Source organism: Poecilia reticulata, chromosome 8 (assembly GCF_904066995.2).
Source record: "Poecilia reticulata chromosome 8, P_reticulata-male-v2, whole genome shotgun sequence".
NCBI classification, from domain to species: Eukaryota; Metazoa; Chordata; class Actinopteri; order Cyprinodontiformes; family Poeciliidae; genus Poecilia; species Poecilia reticulata.
The window spans coordinates 8,016,561-8,034,162 of record NC_088837.1 but is presented as its reverse complement, the minus strand read 5'-3'; the positions used below and the strand labels follow the sequence as shown (position 1 = coordinate 8,034,162).

The 17,602-nt window shown below is 44.6% G+C and overlaps 2 protein-coding genes across 4 annotated transcripts in view; both read right to left on the bottom strand.

The window, feature by feature from the left end:
• LOC145552484 (platelet-derived growth factor subunit B-like) overlaps window positions 1-17,602 on the bottom strand; it is a 59,651-nt gene that overhangs the window by 25,211 nt on the left and 16,838 nt on the right. The gene's annotated exons all lie outside the window — the stretch shown is intronic.
• Window positions 5,723-16,861, bottom strand: LOC103468597 (platelet-derived growth factor subunit B-like). Of its 3 annotated transcripts, none has more exons than XM_081609786.1 (6): window positions 16,587-16,861; window positions 15,900-15,996; window positions 11,192-11,248; window positions 10,597-10,790; window positions 8,206-8,391; window positions 5,723-7,307 (listed from the first exon to the last, which is right to left on the bottom strand). In XM_081609786.1, the coding sequence occupies exons 1-6, from the start codon at window positions 16,653-16,655 to the stop codon at window positions 7,272-7,274; spliced, it is 639 nt and encodes a 212-aa protein (XP_081465912.1). In that variant the 5' UTR covers window positions 16,656-16,861; the 3' UTR covers window positions 5,723-7,271. The 3 variants fall into 3 exon arrangements, with proteins under 3 accessions (XP_081465912.1, XP_081465913.1, XP_081465911.1); XM_081609787.1 differs by having other exon boundaries at window positions 15,900-15,993; window positions 16,587-16,858; XM_081609785.1 differs by lacking the exons at window positions 15,900-15,996; window positions 16,587-16,861 and adding exons at window positions 12,876-12,999; window positions 13,068-13,931.

The window sequence follows — 17,602 nt, the reverse complement described above, 5'->3', positions numbered from 1 at the left end:
ATATTCACTGTTTGGACCGACAATAACCCTCTCACGTATATTCTGACCAAGCCAAAGTTGGATGCTTGTGAGCAACGCTGGGTCTCCAAGCTTTCTCCATACACCTTTGACATCAAGTATGTCCCGGGCAGGTTGAATATTGTGGCGGATGCTCTGAGCAGAGGACCATTTGTCAAGTCACTGGCTGAACGTGTGCTGGCAGAACCCTATGCTGAGCTATTGAAGCAGGCCTGTGATGTCAAGGATGAGTCTGTGCAGGCAGCTTTTCATCTGACTTGCCACCCCCAGTCTTTGGTTGACTTACCGTTCTCAACGGCTGTCAATGTCTCCATGTCTGACGATGATGTATCTTCGGTGTTATCGTCCATCAGCAACTGGGAAGTGGCGCCTAGACACCGTGCCACGTCCCTAGCTGACCACTTGCCATCAGTTGTTGTTCCTAATGTTGATGATTCCTCTGTGCTATCCAAGGCGGAGCTTCAGTCTCAACAGGAGCGTGATGCCACGCTTTCCAGGGTTCTCCATTATGTGACCAGGAAGCGGAGGCCTTCTAGACGTGAACGCCACAACGAGTGTCAGCAGACCGTGAAACTTTTGAAGCAGTGGGATAGACTTGTGCTTTTGGATGGGATTCTTTACCGTGTCACAAAAGATCCCTTGACGAAACACAAGCGCTTCCAGTTTGTCGTACCAGAGTCCCTTCGGTCAGTGGTACTTTCTGGCATACATGACAACGCCGGTCACCAAGGCCAGCCGCGCACTTTGTCGCTGGCTCGTCAACGTTTTTTTTGGTTTGATATGGACAAGGATGTGCGTAACTATGTAAGGCAGTGTTCAAGATGTGTTCTCAGTAAGACCCCTGAGCCAGCTGCCAGGGCACCACTGGAGAGTATAAAGACCTGTGCTCCTCTTGAGTTAGTGTGCATTGATTTCTGGTCAGCTGAAGACAGTCACAACAAGTCTGTGGATGTGCTTGTAATCACTGACCACTTTACTAAGTTGGCACATGCCTTCACCTGTCATGACCAGTCAGCTAAGAGTGTGGCAAAGAAGCTGTGGGAGGGTTTCTTCTGCATATATGGTTTCCCTCAGCGCATACACTCTGACCAGGGCCCAAGCTTTGAGAGTGAGTTGGTGGCAGAATTATTGGATATGGGTGGGATTATGAAATCACACACTACACCCTACCACCCCATGGGCAATGGCATTACGGAGAGGTTTAACCGAACTTTGGGGAGCATGTTGAGATCTCTGCCTCCTAGAGTGAAGCAGAAGTGGCCACAAATGATTCAGTCGATGACATTTGTGTACAATTGTACTGCACATGAAACGACTGGGTTTGCACCTTTTTACCTGATGTTTGGACGGGTCCCACGGTTACTGGTTGATCTCATTTTCAAGAGTGTTCTTCGTGATGACACAGTTTGTGATTACAATGCCTATGTCAAGTCACTCATGGATGATTTACATTCTGCTATGGCCCTGGCTCAAGAACACAGTGCTTCTGAGCAGAGACATCAATCAAGGCAGTACAACAAAAGGGTCAGGGGCTTACCTCTGTTGGTGGGGGACCGGGTGCTGTTGGCAAACAAGGGTGCGAGAGGGAAACGTAAGCTGTCAGATAAATGGGAGTCTACAGTTTTTGAGGTGGTCGCTTCTAAACCCGGCCTCAACGTTTATAAGATCAGGGATTCGACAGGACGTGAAAAGACAGTTCATCGCAACCTCCTACTCCAGGTCAACTTCTTGCCTTTGGACCCTTCATTGGCTGAGCAGCACTCTGTTAGTTTTGTTGCTGCCCCTGGGGAGCCCGATACCTCTACCTCGGAAAGAGGAGCTGACACCCTTGGGCCTGGTATGCCTCCTTGTGCCAGTGAGTCTGCTGAAGCCCGTACGGCATCCTGGGTTCAGGCACAGTCGTCATGTGGGAGCGAAGACTTACCCTCTTCTGATGGGAAGTCTTCTGCCCCCCTTGGGTGGGCTGGTGCAAGTGCTCCTTCAATCCCTTCCATTGAGTCACATAGTCATCCAAGGGACTTGAATGACCTTCAGGGATTAGGTCACAGAGTGACTACACGTCTTGGCAGGATTATTAAGCCAGTGTGTAGGTTGATTGAGTCTATGGCCCAGATTGAGTCTGTTTTTGAGAGTCAAAAAGTTAAACCTCCTATTACAGCTGTGTAATTTTTATTTTTTTTCTCTTTTGTTTGTTTGTTTTTCCCAGTACTTCATCTTTGGTCACCTGATTGTTATGCTTCTAGGCAAGTGTTTTGTTGAGTACGTGGATGGCATGTGCACGATTTTATTTCTGAATATTGTCATTGGCCAAAACGGTGTGGTGTATAGGGCACCGCATCCTGTCTGATAGGTTTCTGTCACCTCTTAATCTTTTACTAGATGGCTCTTCTGCCGACTTTGTCAGTTGGCTGTGGTGATTTTTGGCCTGTGTTGAATGGTTTTTGTTTGTTTGTTTGTCTGTTTTCCTTATGATTTTATAATTTTGTGTAAATCTAGGGGGGTGAATGTAACTGGGTCTATATTAATAGTTTTATATTTCCACAAAATGTGTTCTTTTATGTATTTGTCTGCTTCTACTTGACTGTTGCTGTGTTCCTCTGTGTCTACTATAAGAGGTTTGGTCCTCCAACTCCGCCTTATTTTCTTCTTCTTTTGTTCAGGGTCCTCCAGGACTATTATAAATATTAAATTATTAATTTCCTCTCCCCTTTTGTTATTCGTTCCACTGGGGAGAGGCAAGTTTTATAATCTATTGTAATCCTTTCATTTATATTGTTCAAATGTTTATTTTTCCTTCTGTATTAATGATAAGTGTTTGGATATTTTCATTTGAGTTGCTATTACACCTTTATATCATTTGATGCATGCTAACTATTATTTTGTATAGATCGGGTTGGAGAACTGGAGCACATGCTAGGTGCTAATGCTAATATCTCCCGATTGACAGGTACGTTAGCGGCCCTTTTGTTATTCGTTCCACTGGGGAGAGATCGGGTTGGAGAACTGGAGCACATGCTAGGTGCTAATGCTAATATCTCCCGATTGACAGATTAAATAAACGGAGACCGCCTCCAAATCCAGACTTGATGTCTTGTGGTTTGTTTGATCACCACACAACACACACAACGCAGAAATCCACCGGTCACACATATACTAACAAAGAACGAGGTAATTAGTCCAAGTTTGTCGTTTATTGAACGTTCAGAAACTACAGCGGCTGTAATGCGCCAAGACAAACGAAGGTAGAACAACCCGAACAGGTGATCAACTCTAAACCACTCGCACCTTTTTACTGTCTGTCATTTAGGCACACCTGTTGCCATGGCAACCTCCTGCACTCCACAAGCCGACCAGAGATTAAAAACATAACATTCAGTCCGTTACGATATTAGGTTTTCAGGCTTGATATTTATTTTGCGATCATTAATAAACGCTAACCTGAACACAGAGGTGGTTGATTAGTTAATTTTAAACTCCTGCTCTGCTAGTTATTTTGGTAACGGATCCGAAACGCACAGAATTGCGCAACACCTTGTTGAAACAATAATCACCGAGATTATTGTTGGGTCATTAATTTGAACACGTTTTGTTGTTCTTTAATAAAGTTAACGTTTTAAGCCAGTCAGAGGACGTCGTGCTGGTCTCAGCGTCCTGGCAGCGTTCAGTTTGTCACCTAATGCCGAGATCAATTCAAAACCTTTCGCGATCGACGTATCGCACCGCTGCTCTAGCAAAGCACGAACAGTTAAGAAACTATGAAATGGGGAAAAACGTTAACTGATTAAGTCGTGTTTTAGATTGTTCTTGAAAAACTAATCAGTCACGGCTGATTAGTGGGTGCACTCACAGCTGCACAGTGAACCTGTTGATTTTTTTTTACAGCAGACAGCCGCTCCCCTCTCTTGCAGGTACTGCGTACCCCCGTTAAATCTTTTAGGGGTACGCAGTACCCTGCCGTACCCCCTTACTTTCACCCCTGCCTTTGTGTGTCATTTAAACACCCCACCATTGTAAGGACACTCAGAGGGGACCCGGAAATTCAACCACACACACAAAGGAGTATATAAAAGGAAAAAAGTTTATTTTTTCAGATACTGGTTTCTGCTCAGGGAGAGGTCATCAAACACAGGACTGAGGAGAGAGGGGAGAAGACTGGTGATGCACGGATAAAGGAGGGGTATCTTAGAACTGTTCAGCTTAACTGACCTGTAGAGCAGTGGGCAGGTGGAGCAGAGGAACAGAGGGTCTGATGACAGGGAGATGCAGGAAACCAGTGGAACAGGCTTCTGAGGAGGCAATGAAGATCTCCACGGGGAGATCTAAGATGCAACACCCAGGGGACTTTGTCGATAATGAGGCAGAAGTCATACACAGGAGGACAGAGAGAGCAAACTTAGCTTTGAGGGGCAGGCGGTAATCGGTGGTTGTGAGGCAGAGCTTGGGTCAGGGTCCAGAAATCCAGAATAGAAGGGATCTGTGAAGGGCTTGGCAGGAGGGGTAAATCCGTGGTCAGAAGGGGGGGGTTGAAGAAACACAGAAGGCTTGGCAGGAAACGCTGGATCTCTACTGGCTCGTGGCTGTCAATAATCTGGCAGGGAAGCAGAGGCTGAGGGGTGTTTAAGTAGGGCAAGGCCCAGGTGGAACAGGTAAGCAATCAGGCGTGGCAGGTGAACTGAATGAGTGCTTAACGCAGCATGGACAGGACATGAATCATAACAACCATGCTCCGATTGTCGAACCTATTGGCCCATTCATCTAATATATATAAAATACCCTTCTCATCTGTGTTACAACAGCACCCTTTAACAATACAACTTTTTTATTTTGTATGATAAATAGCTTCAGCTGTGGCAGTTTTTTTCTTCTGTGTCTGAGCCAAATGAAGGCGAACATGTTGGACAGTCTCCAGTTAGTCAGCATCTAATTATCTACTCAATTCTACATGTGTGTGTACAGTAAATCAACATGTTGAGATAATGGCAAACTAACAGTTTGGAGTGAAAACCTTATGAGTAAAACCGGAAAAACAAAATTTGCACCTGGACCTTCACTTCATGGCAGAAAAGCCGTTTCTGGTGGGAATGTTTTTAGGTAGAACCTGAAATGACGACCCCTAAACACTGCATGAAATTTATTTTAGTTCTTCTGAAGTAAAATACAGGAAGGGTTATTATCAAGCCTCAAAGCTTTCAGAAAGCTCCAAGGAAATTATTTTAGTTGTTTTTGAACATTTGTGCCATTTTGGATCTGATTAAATTCAGCAGCGCTATAATAAAAGTCTGCAGCGCCACTATTGAATACATTGAAGTGAACCGGCTGTGTGAATACTGTCATCATCTCTTGTCCTAACAGCAACAACAAAGGCACTTATGAGTGATTAGAAAGGATAACTTGAAATATAGTGCCACATTTGGGATGGGGCACCGTAATACAGAGGAAAAACTGATGCGTTTTATGAATTTAGCTGCATTGTGATAGAATATTGAAGTATCCACGAAGTTAACGTCAAGCTGTTAATATTGTTTGGTTGAGAAAATCGTGTTAAGGATGGTGCCTGCTCATATGTAAAAAAACAAACCATCACCATAACATGATAGAATGTAGCATTATAAAAATGATGCTACACGCTAGCATGTTAATTTGGAAATAAGTCACTGCAATGATATTAAAAATAAAATAAAAACAAATAAAAACAAAAACCAAATATGATTTCCAGCTCAATTTAAAGATTCTTATAATCATATGAAAATAGGCAAACATTCTCTTTTCACGATTGCATATATTAAATCAGACAGAAATCAGTAACAGTTGTAAATTGGCATGAAGAACACAGGCCAAGATTGTCAATAACTTAAGATGCTTGTCTGACGGTGGATTACTGGACACAGCAGTACGATTAGACAAGTCATTAAAAATAAAGGCAAATATTCACAAAAATAACATAAAAAAAGTTTTAAAAGTTTAAATGCATGGCCTTCTGAATTCGTCTCAAAGAAATTTAAACCAAAGTGTTGCAACATCTTACAGAAGAGCTTAAAGAGAGCAGATTCATTAATTTTACTAGGTTCAATTCAGAGAGGAAGGTTGAGAAAACATATTTCTAAAGCTGTTTTGTGAAATACGTCTGAGATAAATAACAGAAGTGTTGACTTGTGCACACAGCACCACTAATTTAGACACAGAAAACAACCATTCACACATTTTCTGCACTAAGAAATTTAACATCTGACTGGGAGGTCATGGCGAGTTTGGGCACCATTAACAATTTGTTTCTGTTCTAAGCCACAAATCTTTTAGAAAATCTCAGTCTCTGCATGTCTTCTTGGCAGTATTTCTATGGAACATGAATCCACAGTAAAGACAAATAAATAAGAAACGTAGCGCACAGTCCGCTCACATGTATATCTATAGCATTGATTCTGCAACAGAGTTTGTGTTGGTTACTTACAAAATTATCCACACACCCAAACTTTTTCAACACTTTGTCACATTTACACCACAAACTTTGATCAACTTTATTCTGATTTCATGCGACAAACGCAAAGCAGTGCACAGTGATTAAGTGGAAGGAAATGGACAGAGGTTTGGATTTTTCTTTCAAAAATGTTTTTTGATTTGTAAAAGAAAATTCTAATCATATTTCACTTTCAATCTGCTTCTGAATTATGCACTACTTTGTGTTTCTCTGTTATAGAAATTTGAAGAAATTACACTGAAGTTTGTGATTACGAAACAGTGGAAACTAGTCGGGTTATAAATACGATTGCAATGTGATTTAGATGCTGATTTTGTTTGCTGATCACGTGTGTGTGTGTGTGTGTGTGTGTGTGTGTCATTCCAGTGTTTGCAATGAGTGAAATATAATTACATACGGTTAAAGAAAAAAAGAGATCATGATTGATTTTGCGAGTTGATGATTAATATCACTCTGAAAATTTCTGCTCGTTTTGCGGTCTCATTCTGATTGTCTTAAAGATTACGCAACTCATCATTTTTAGCAAAACGGTTAAATCCACTTTTGTTAACGTTTTAATCAATTATTCTTTACGTTTCACCTTGCCAGTGGTATTACAACTTCTTCCAAACAGAAACCTCCCATACAGCCTTGGTTGTCGACATTGAAGTGCAGCATCTCTCTTTCATGATATCTAAGCAAGGATTCAGAGAAATTGCACTATTTTCCGCAGTTGTACAGCGATGCCTCTTCGGTCCCACACAGTTGCATCTTTATCCGTCTTTGGGACTTTGAACTGTCAAATGAGGGAAGCTTTCTCCTGAGCAGGTCCGTCCTGAAAAAAATTGTATGCCGGGTGTTATGGTACATTTTCAATGTGGCAAAAACAACAGAGAAAAGTGTCAGTACGGCTACAATCTGTCTTGTAAGAGAGATATGCGCAAATTACTTTCGACTATGTTTCATTTTAAAGCGTCTAAAAATTGAGAAATGTTTAATGATTTTAGAGAAGTGGTTCTAAATCTATCTAAAGTACAAAAAGAACCAGAATCAAAAATATTTTGACTCCAATCATTTCCACTTTTCTGCCACTTCTTGCAGTTTAATCCCACCCAGCACCTGATCACTGCGCTCTCTAACAGTAGCAGCTTTCTCTACCGATAGGAGAAACAAAACCTGTCAAGAAATTCAACAAAAGGCTTTTTTTTTAACATTACCGTGCTACAGTAAGGCCAGTCTGCCTTCTAGCTACCTCTGTTCATATGTTCCTGCACAATGAAGCTGCCAAAGCAGAACCAGCCAGTGACAGTAGCACTGCTGGTTATAACGGACCACGGCTCACGTCGACCCCCCACTCCACACCTGCTCACCCACTCAACTTTGTGACAACCTTTCTAGACATAAAAGTCAAACTCCAGGCTGCCTCTTCTTCACATGAATCACACAGAGGAGGAAGGAAGGAAACTCAGGCCTCACTGATTTGTAAAAGAGTCTGCAGTGTTTACGTCACACGTCGACTCGCAGGATAATCGTTTGATTGGGTTTGATCGCATCTGCTGGAAGCAAACCCAATCTAAGACCACCCGTCAGATTCTGAAGCAGCGAAAAGGAGCTCATGCTAACATCAGATGTTCAGAGATTACAGTAAAACTGATTAATGCATTCTGTACCCTAGTTATTAATGTTAAACCTTTAATCCCGATGACGGAGAACGCGCAGAGTAAAATTTGTACCTGTCCTTGCGCCGGTGCCGGGCCGAGGATCTGATTTCGATGCAGGTGGCTGTGCAGCCTGTGAGTGTCTCTCTTCTTGAGCAGAGCGGTGTACATCGATTGACATTTGCACTCCACGTGATCCACTATCGACACCACAACCTTAGAATGAGTGGGTCTTTGGTTTTTGTACGCGATCTTGGTGACCTGGAGAGGTTGAGAAGAAGAAGACGGGAGTCACTGGGCGGTATTCCGAGTACAAGAAAATAAACAAAAAAATGTCTTGTGGGGACGCTATGACGAATGTATGCTTTTATGTACTCAAAAAGGAGCTGTTGCTAGGCAACAAATGGAGGTTAAATAATCAGAGCTGCAATTTTCTGTTGCTTCTCAGAGTGAACTACTTGAAAAGCACAGAGAAATAAGATGCAGAGCAAGTCTTTTACATTTTATGCGTCTGATTCACCTCGTCAGTGTTTGTTGGGCTGTAAACTAAAAATCTTACTTTTTTTCAGTCAGTGAATGCAACATGTATAAGCACTAATGGCAAAACAACACTCTTTTATGGGGAAGTTGTTACCGAAGGAAGATGACTCAAGCTAAACTAATTTCAATTTTTGTCAGGTGATCTTCGAGAAAATCTTTGTTTTTTTTGTAATTAAACACCTGTTGATATATTTTTACATTTATGTAGAAAGTTACAAAAAATGTTTTGCTATGAATTACAGTTGTTATTAGGCCTGTCGCGATAAACAATAAATCAATTAATCGAACGATAAATGAAACCTATCGACCTCATTTTAATTATCGGCTTTATCGTCTCTTCCGACCTTTTTCTCTCTCTGCTGATGACACTGAATGAAAAAAGGCTCAGCTCCAGTGCTCTCCACTGACGCTCCCTTCTTCATTTCCTTAGTGTAATGTTCAGCGCACACTACACGAGTTGTCGGCCGATTGTCGGCCCATTTTCAAAACCTGAGAGACACATTAGCCGACAGAAATCCTAGGTATAACGATCCAATCGGGTTCGTCATGCCGTGTGGTGTCCAGCCACCTGGGCACAATATAATGGCTACAAGTCCAGTTAGCTCATTTTAAAACCAGGCATTAATCAAGGCTTTACTAGAATCTACCTGCGATGCATGTGGCTAGAGTCAGCGTAAAGTCCTGACTGAATGAAAATCATTATGACCTATTTATGTCACATTAACGAAGAACAGCTGAAAAGTTACCGGGTTTATCAACTGCGGTAACAATTTGGCTCCAACTCCTCTCCTTGTCATTTCTATATTCTTTGCATGAAATGTTGAATAAACATTAATGTCATTTTCACATATCATCTCCAATGTCCGCTGGACTTCCGGTTGCGCAGTGTCAGTTGTTTGGGATTCCACTCTGTAATTTCCCCTCAGAAAGCGCGGAGGAGAATCCGCACTTTCTGATTGGCTACCTGTCACATTCAGCGTTAAGCTCCCAGTCGGGGGAAACCCCTGATTTAGATCGGAGCGGCCACAACGTTCTACCGTAACACACCACACACTGCAGGATGATTGGTTAGATCGGTCAACGATCTAAGATTGTCATGAAGGGAAAATAGGGGCAAAAAATCGTATAGTGTGAACTATTGCATTAGGTAGTCAGATGTGCCCATATTCTCTTTTTAAATCCAGTGATTACTGAAGGGAAAAATAGTATGCAGACTTCATAATCTGCACTCTTTTGGTTGAATGCAGTATTTATTTCCACTTTGGCTTTATGTTGTCTAGTTTTTATTAAAGTACGTTTTTTGTTAATGGAGACTGAGAATCCATTTTATTTTTGTTTTTGGTTGTTTTATTTAGTTTACCAGTTCCAGTGTTATGTGTTCTTTTGAAAATAAAGTGTATCTATCAGGAAATCGCATGTATTACTAGTCATTTCCATTAAATCAGTGTCAAAAGGTCTTGAAACAATGTTATTGTTTATCGCAATAATTTGTTAGACAATTAATCATCCTGCAGAATTTGTTATCGTGACAGGCCTAGTTGTTATTCTCAATTACTTTCAGATGAGCTCAAAATTTCTAATAGTCCAGAGGGAGTTAATGGTGACGGCAAGAAGGCCTTCCAACATCACCAAAATAAAGTGTCAAAAACCTGCTGAAATATGCAAAAAGCGATCATGAAACAGCTGTAATTTCTCTAAATCTAACATTTTTTTCTACCGATTATCAAAAAGGCTGCATGTAACAACAGAATGCTTCTTTGTCATTGTTTTATTATCTTTTGGGAGATACCTGTCATTTATATCAGAAACAAACGTCTTAAATCAAAGGGAAATAATTGAACATCTAAGTCTGTTTGGGACAGGAACCAACTTTGGGTTTAACTATTTTCTACTTACTAATCGTTATGAGAAAGCATGTTCATTTACCTCCAGGTTTCTGGTGTTTGTGGCACTGGAAATGCACTGAACGCCAAAGGAGTTGCAGCAGCCAGAGCAGCGCTGGGCTTCCACGCACCACGGGAAGAGCAGAAAGTTGGCGCTGGTGGTGTCCACCATGTCTCTGGTGATCTCGACCAGTTCTGTGCGAACTTTACATTGAGCCTTCTCGGCGGACTGAGCTTCTGAGGGAGCAAACACGACATGCTACGGCGTCAGCGGCACGTTCTGAGGTTTGATGAGCCAGACAATGTGTACTTCTCTGCTCAAGAGTTTGAATTTTTCTGTTGTTGACACACAAGGACGTGTATTGAAAAGCAGAAACACTGAATAGGTTTTATTCAAAGACTAGAAAAGGAAAGTTGTAGATCAGCTTCTGGAAATTTTGAGTTCTGCTTCATGAGAACAACGACAAAAAGGTTAATGGGAAAAGATTTTCCCTCCGTCTCAAAAACTATTAATCATCTCCCAGACGGACTGGCAGAGCGCTCTTTAGCCAAAGTTTCCTCATAGGACAAACGACGCAAAAATATGTAAAAGAAAAAAAAAAAAGATCACAACAACCAAATAAAGAGGTTTGGCTCACCGGGGCTGCGTGGAAGTCTGTGACCTCCGTTGGCTGCAGAGTTAGCTTCCTCCTCATCTGAGACAGCAACACAAACATCATTTATGCCATTAGAAGAAGACAAATAAAACGCTGACTGTGCACAAAAACCAGGGGCGGAGCGGTCATGGTACACTACGGTTTCAAAATGTCTTGTTTTAATGTTTTTGTTTCATTTTCTTTAACCTCAAATATCTTTTTTATGAGGAAGACCTGGCCAAGACATAAACTTAATATAAATGTTTTTGTAGTTTAAACTCCTCCTAGTACAGAAAGGGCAGAAGTAACTGTGGGGTGTTTTTTCCAGATGTGTAGAGCACAGTGTGGTGTGTGGTGCTGACCCTCCCCCACCCATTGCTGTGCACTGCCTGCAAGCTGGCTAAAAAAAAAACTGTAAAAATGGAAAGTTTGGAAACATTTCCAGTAATGGAAAACCTGTGAATCTTGCTAAGATCCAACTTTTTTAAAAGTTAAGATGCAACAGATGTGAAACAACTGAGAAGCTGGAGCAACTAATTAACCAGCTGACGTCAGCTCACCGTAAGAGCACAACAATCAGGTTTATTATCCTGACACTGATCAGAACTCCATTGATCTGTTATTTATGGAACCTCAACTACATTTAATCAACCCAAGCTAAAAATCTAAAATATTTTAAGTGAATCTACACTAATGCTGTGTGTTTAGTTAAATAAATTGTCCAATTTTGACTCAATTAGGCTCCAAATGTTCACAAACATTACATAATCATCAAAAAAACTAATAAATAAAGTTTTATCATTATTCCATGATGTTCAGCTTTGTGAGTATGCTCTTATTTTGAAATGTCCCCCACTCTTATGCTTTGATGTGGGTGATGTTTTGAAAAATCAAAACCAATAAAGTATGACAGGAGAGAACCTCTCCTCGGGCTGCCACCTTATCGTGGTGGAGGGGTTTGAGTGTCCCAATGATCCTAGGAGCTATGCTGTCTGGGGCTTTATGCCCCTGGTAGGGTCACCCAAGGCAGACAGGTTCTAGATGAGGAACCAGATAAAGCGCACCCCAAAGACCTCTTATGATGCACAACAACCTTGGATCTAGCGTTCCCTCGCCCGGACGCGGGTCACCGGGGCCCCACTCTGGAGCCAGGCTTAACTGTGGAGCTTTGTAAACTCAAGAAGTCCATTTATTACTTCTTTCGCTGAGATAAAGCAATTTTGGCTTCAACTTTATTAAAACATAAGAATTAGACCTGAATCCAGTTTAAAACAGCCAAATGTACTGCTTTTCAGCATTTTGAAGCTGGTCAACATCTAACAAAATTGGAACTTAACTGTGAAGCTTCGTAAACTCAAGAAGTCCATTTATTACTTATTTCGCTGAGATAAGGCGATTTTGGCTTCAACTCTATTAAAACATAAGAATTAGACCTGATTCCAGTTTAAAACAGTCAGATGTACTGCTTCTCAGCATTTGGAAGCTGGTCAACATCTAACAAAATTGGAACTTAACTGTGGAGCTTCGTAAACTCAAGATGTCCATTTATTACTTATTTCGCTGAGATAAAGCGATTTTGGCTTCAACTCTATTAAAACATAGGTGGGGCACGATGGGCTTTTACCCATGAAGCCCGGTCAGGCTCAGCCCGAAGAGGAGACATGGGTCCCCCTTCCAATGGACTCACCACTTGTCGGAGGGGCCAAAGGCGTCGGGTGCAGTGTGTAACGGGCGGCAGCCGAGAGAGAGGACCCTGGCAGTCTGATCCTCGGCTGCAGAAGCTGGCTCTTGGGACGTGGAACGTCACCTCTCTGGTGGGGAAGGAACCGGAGCTAGTGTGCGAGGCTGAGAAGTGCCAGCTAGAAATAGTTGGCCTCACCTCTACGCATGGCTCTAGTTCTGGAACCAGTTTCCTTGAGAGGGGCTGGACGTACTTCCACTCTGGAGTTGCCCACGGTGAGAAGCGCCGGGCAGGAGTGGGCATACTTGTTGCCCCCCATCTTGGTGCCTGTTCGTTGGGGTTTACCCAACGGTGAACGAGAGGGTTGCCTTCCTCCGCCTACGGGTGGGGGGACAGGTTCTGACTGTTGTCAGTGCTTACAGGCCGAACAACAGTCCAGATTACCCACCCTTTTGGAGTCCTTAGAGGGGGTACTGGAGAGTGCCCCTCATGGGGACTCCCTTGTTCTACTGGGGGACTTCAACGCTCACGTGGGCAATGACAGTGAGACCTGGAGGGGAGTGGTTGGGAGGAACGGCCCCCCCGATCTGAACTCGAGTGGTGTTCTGTTGTTGGACTTCTGTGCTCGTCACGGATTGTCCATCACAAACACCATGTTCAAGCATAAGGGTGTCCATATGTGCACTTGGCACCAGGACACCCTAGGCCGCAGTTCGATGATCGATTTTATCATTGTTTCATCGGATCTGCGGCCGTATGTCTTGGACACTCGGGGGAAGAGAGGTGCAGAGCTGTCCACTGACCACTACCTGGTGGTGAGTTGGTTCCAGTGGTGGGGGAGGAAGCCGGTCAGACCTGGCAGGCCCAAACGTGTAGTGAGGATCTGCTGGGAACGTCTGGCGGAGTCCCCTGTGAGTGGGGGCTTTAACATCTCCGGCAGAACTTCGAACACATTCCGGAGGAGGTGGGGGACATTGAGTCTGAGTGGACCATGTTCCGTGCCTCCATTGCCGAGGCGGCTTATCAGAGCTGCGGCCGCAAGGTTGTTGGTCCCTGTCGCGGCGGCAACCCTCGTACCCATTGGTGGACACCTTCGGTGAGGGATGCTGTCAAGCTGAAGAACGAGTCCTATCGGGCATTTTTGACCTGTGGGACTCCAGAAGCAGCTGATGGGTACCGGCGGGAGAAGTGGCATGCGGCTCGGGTGGTCACTGAGACAAAAACTCGGGCGTGGGACGAGTTTGGAGAGGCCATGGAGAAAGACATCCGTACGGCTTTGAGGCGATTCTGGTCCACCATCCGGCGTCTCAAGAGGGGGAAGCAGCGCAGCACCAACACTGTTTATAGTGGGGATGGTGTGCTGCTGACCTCAACTCGGGACGTTGTGGGTCGGTGGGCGGAATACTTCTAAGACCTCCTCAATCCCACCAACATGCCTTCTGTTGAGGAAGCTGAGCCTGGGAACTCTGGTTTGGGCTCCCCAGTCTCTGGGGACAAGGTTGCCGAGGTGGTCAAAAAGCGCCTCGGTGGCAGGGCCCCGGGGTAGATGAGATCCGCCCAGAGTTCCTCAAGGCTCTGGATGTTGTAGGGTTGTGTTGGCTCACGCGACTCTGCAATGTCGCACGGACATCGGGGGAAGTTCCCCTGGATTGGCAGACTGGGGTGGTGGTCCCCCTGTTTAAAAAGGGGGACCAGAGGGTGTGCTCCAATCACAGGGGGGTCACACTCTTAAGCCTCCCTGGTAAGGTCTATTCTTACCAGGGAGGAGGGACCGTCGGATAGTCGAACCTCGGATTCAGGAAGAGCAGTGTGGTTTTCGTCCTGGTCGTGGAAAACTGGACCAGCTCTACACCCTCAGCAGGGTCCTGAAGGGTGCATGGGAGTTCGCCCAACCAGTCTACATGTGTTTTGTGGACTTGGAGAAGGCGTTCGACCGTGTCCCTCGGGAGGCCCTGTGGGGGGTTCTCCGGGAGTATGGGGGACTGGGCCCTTTGATACGGGCTGTCAGGTCCCTGTATGACCGGTGTCAGAGTCTGGTCCGCATTGCCGGCAGTAAGTCGGGCTCGTTTCCGGTGAGAGTTGGACTCCACCAAAGCTGCCCTTTGTCACCGATTCTGTTCATTACCTTCATGGACAGAATTTCTAGGCACAGCCAATCTGTTGGGGGGATCCGTTTTGGTGGCCACATCATCTGCTTTTTGCAGATGATGTGGTCATGTTGGCTTCATCAAATCATGATCTGCAGCTCTCACTGGAACGGTTCGCAGCCGGGATGAGGCTCAGTGCCTCCAAATCCGAGGCCATGTCTTGAGCCGGAAAAGGGTAGAGTGCCTTCTCCGGGTAAGGGGGGTCGTCCTGCCTCAAGTGGAGGAGTTTAAGTATCTGGGGATCTTGTTCACGAATGAGGAATGAAGGGAGCGGGAGATCGACAGGCGGATTGGGGCAGCATCTGCAGTGAAGCGGGCGCTGTACTGGTCCGTCGTGGTGAAAAGGGAGCTGAGTCAAAAAGCGAAGCTGTCAATTTACCGGTCGATCTACGTTCCCACCCTCGGGGAAGACCCAGGACACGCTGGAGGGATTATGTCTCTGGGCTGGCCTGGGAATGCCTTGGGGTTCCCCCGGAGGAGTAGGAAGAAGTGGCTGGGGAGAGGGAAGTCTGGGCCTCCCTTCTGAAGCTGCTGCCCCCGCAACCCAACCCCAGAAGAAAATGGATGGATGGATGGATGGATGGATGGATGGATGGATGTTATATGAGCCGCACCCAACCGTTCGTTTGTGTGCATTGACAGGTGATGTGTCAGGGATGTGAAAAAACTTTATAAAACATTTTGTTTTTGTATAAAAATCTAAAAATAAATCACATGAAAATGAAGGATCTCAAGGGATGTTGTTGCTCAGTTGAAGTGCATCACTGGATTTTGATGCCAGATTACTAAAGAGTTTTGCTTCCTCTTTAATCTTAAAACTGATATAAACTGATTCCATGTGTCTGTAAGATGGAAAAGAAAAACAAAAGCTTTGGGTCTTTACCTACGGAGTAAGTGAGCAGCAGCTGCTGGAGGTCCTCTATGGAGTTGATAGGGATGTTTCTAACCAGCTCCACCAGCGCTGCAGGCAGAGGGTCCTCCTCAGACACAAACAGGAAAAAAAATCAGCCCAAATAACAAACAACTAGTGCAAAACCAGAAAAACAGACAGAATGTATTCAGAAGCTCATATGAGCTTAAAAAAATAAAGAATTCAGTAGGCGATGGGAAAAAACCGCAGCACTTCCGCGACTACGATTGTCTTTAAAAGCCTCTAAACAAACATTTCCAGAGTATCACACCAGAAACAACAGAACGGCTCCACTTTGTGATTCTAGAGACTTGACTGTGGGTTTAACCCCCCTTCCTTTCCCTCCTTGGTCATTAATGTTCTTTGTAACAACTAATCACCTCACATGGAAACCTTTTGTTATAAGAGTATGTTGAAACAGGTGCACTAAATCGAAATATTTTATATTCATAAACAAAACAAAACATAAAAAGTTGAATCTATTTCATGAGGTTGCTGGCGCCATACATGGAAAGCAGTGACAAATATTAATATTGGGCTAACATATATTATCGTATATCTCAATAATACAGTTCTAAAGGAAAGTTTAAGGTGTAGCTAAGTTTTCTGATAGGTGTCGGTAAACTTTTACTGGTCATTTTTATTTCCATTTTTACTTACCTCGGCCACGCCAAACCGCGCACACGCCGCCAGCAACGCGAGCAGCAGCAGCTGGACCCACGAGCTCATCTTGCTGTCCAGCCTCGAGCCTCTCCAACGGACCGTGAATTTATGGAGGCGCGAGCGAGCCTCTCTCCTCAGCACGGCGCGCGGAGGGGAGGATGAGGAAGGAGACAGCGACTCGGCTCGCGGAGCTGTGCGCGCCTGTGACCTCCGTCCCGTTGCCAGCAGAGTGGAGAAGAGCTAGAAGGCGCTCCAAGCTCTTCCTTCCTCCTCTTTAGAAAGTAAATCCTCATGCTCAGAGTTGTAGTTTGCGCTCTTATACTTCTTCCAAGGAGTCTTATCAGTGAACAAAGTGCTACGTGGCTTCTGCCCTGGACCATCCTGATTACGCGGTGGTGGTGCTGTTGCTGCTGTGAGGAAGGGCTGGCTCCCAGCAGACCCTAATGCTCGACTATTTCCCCTCTCTCTCTCTCTCTCTCTCTCTCTCTCTCTCTCTCTCTCTCTCTCTCTCTCTCTCTCTTTCTCTCCCGCCCCCTGCCTGAAGAAAAGGCCATAATCCGCCTGCAAATAAGCGACACCACGGTGGATGCGCAGCAGTCGCCCTCAGTCTTGATTTATGGAAATATTTCTGTGGTGAAACAAAGTCGTTTTTGCTTTGTTTTTGTGTGAGAGCGGGGACGTGCTTGCTGTTCTGCTGACTTTAGCGCGTGCTACTTAAGAATAAATGGTAGCGTGTGTGTTATTTATACATTTCTTCCAACTTATCATGTTTATTAATAGAAAATTTGAAACTTTTAAAAAGCTTTACGGGATCGGGCCACGCCACCAGCCTGGCCGCCTGGGACACCATGACCATGGGGACAGAGGAGACAGCAGCGGCTGAAGGCGAGCTCACAGTGAGGTGAAACGCAGAATGGCTGCAGCGGCGGCGAGAGGCGAAGATTTTGCAGCAAGTATCACTTTGTCTCAAACGGGAAAGGGCAGCCGCATTGTCAGTGTGGCCCGCTGTTTTT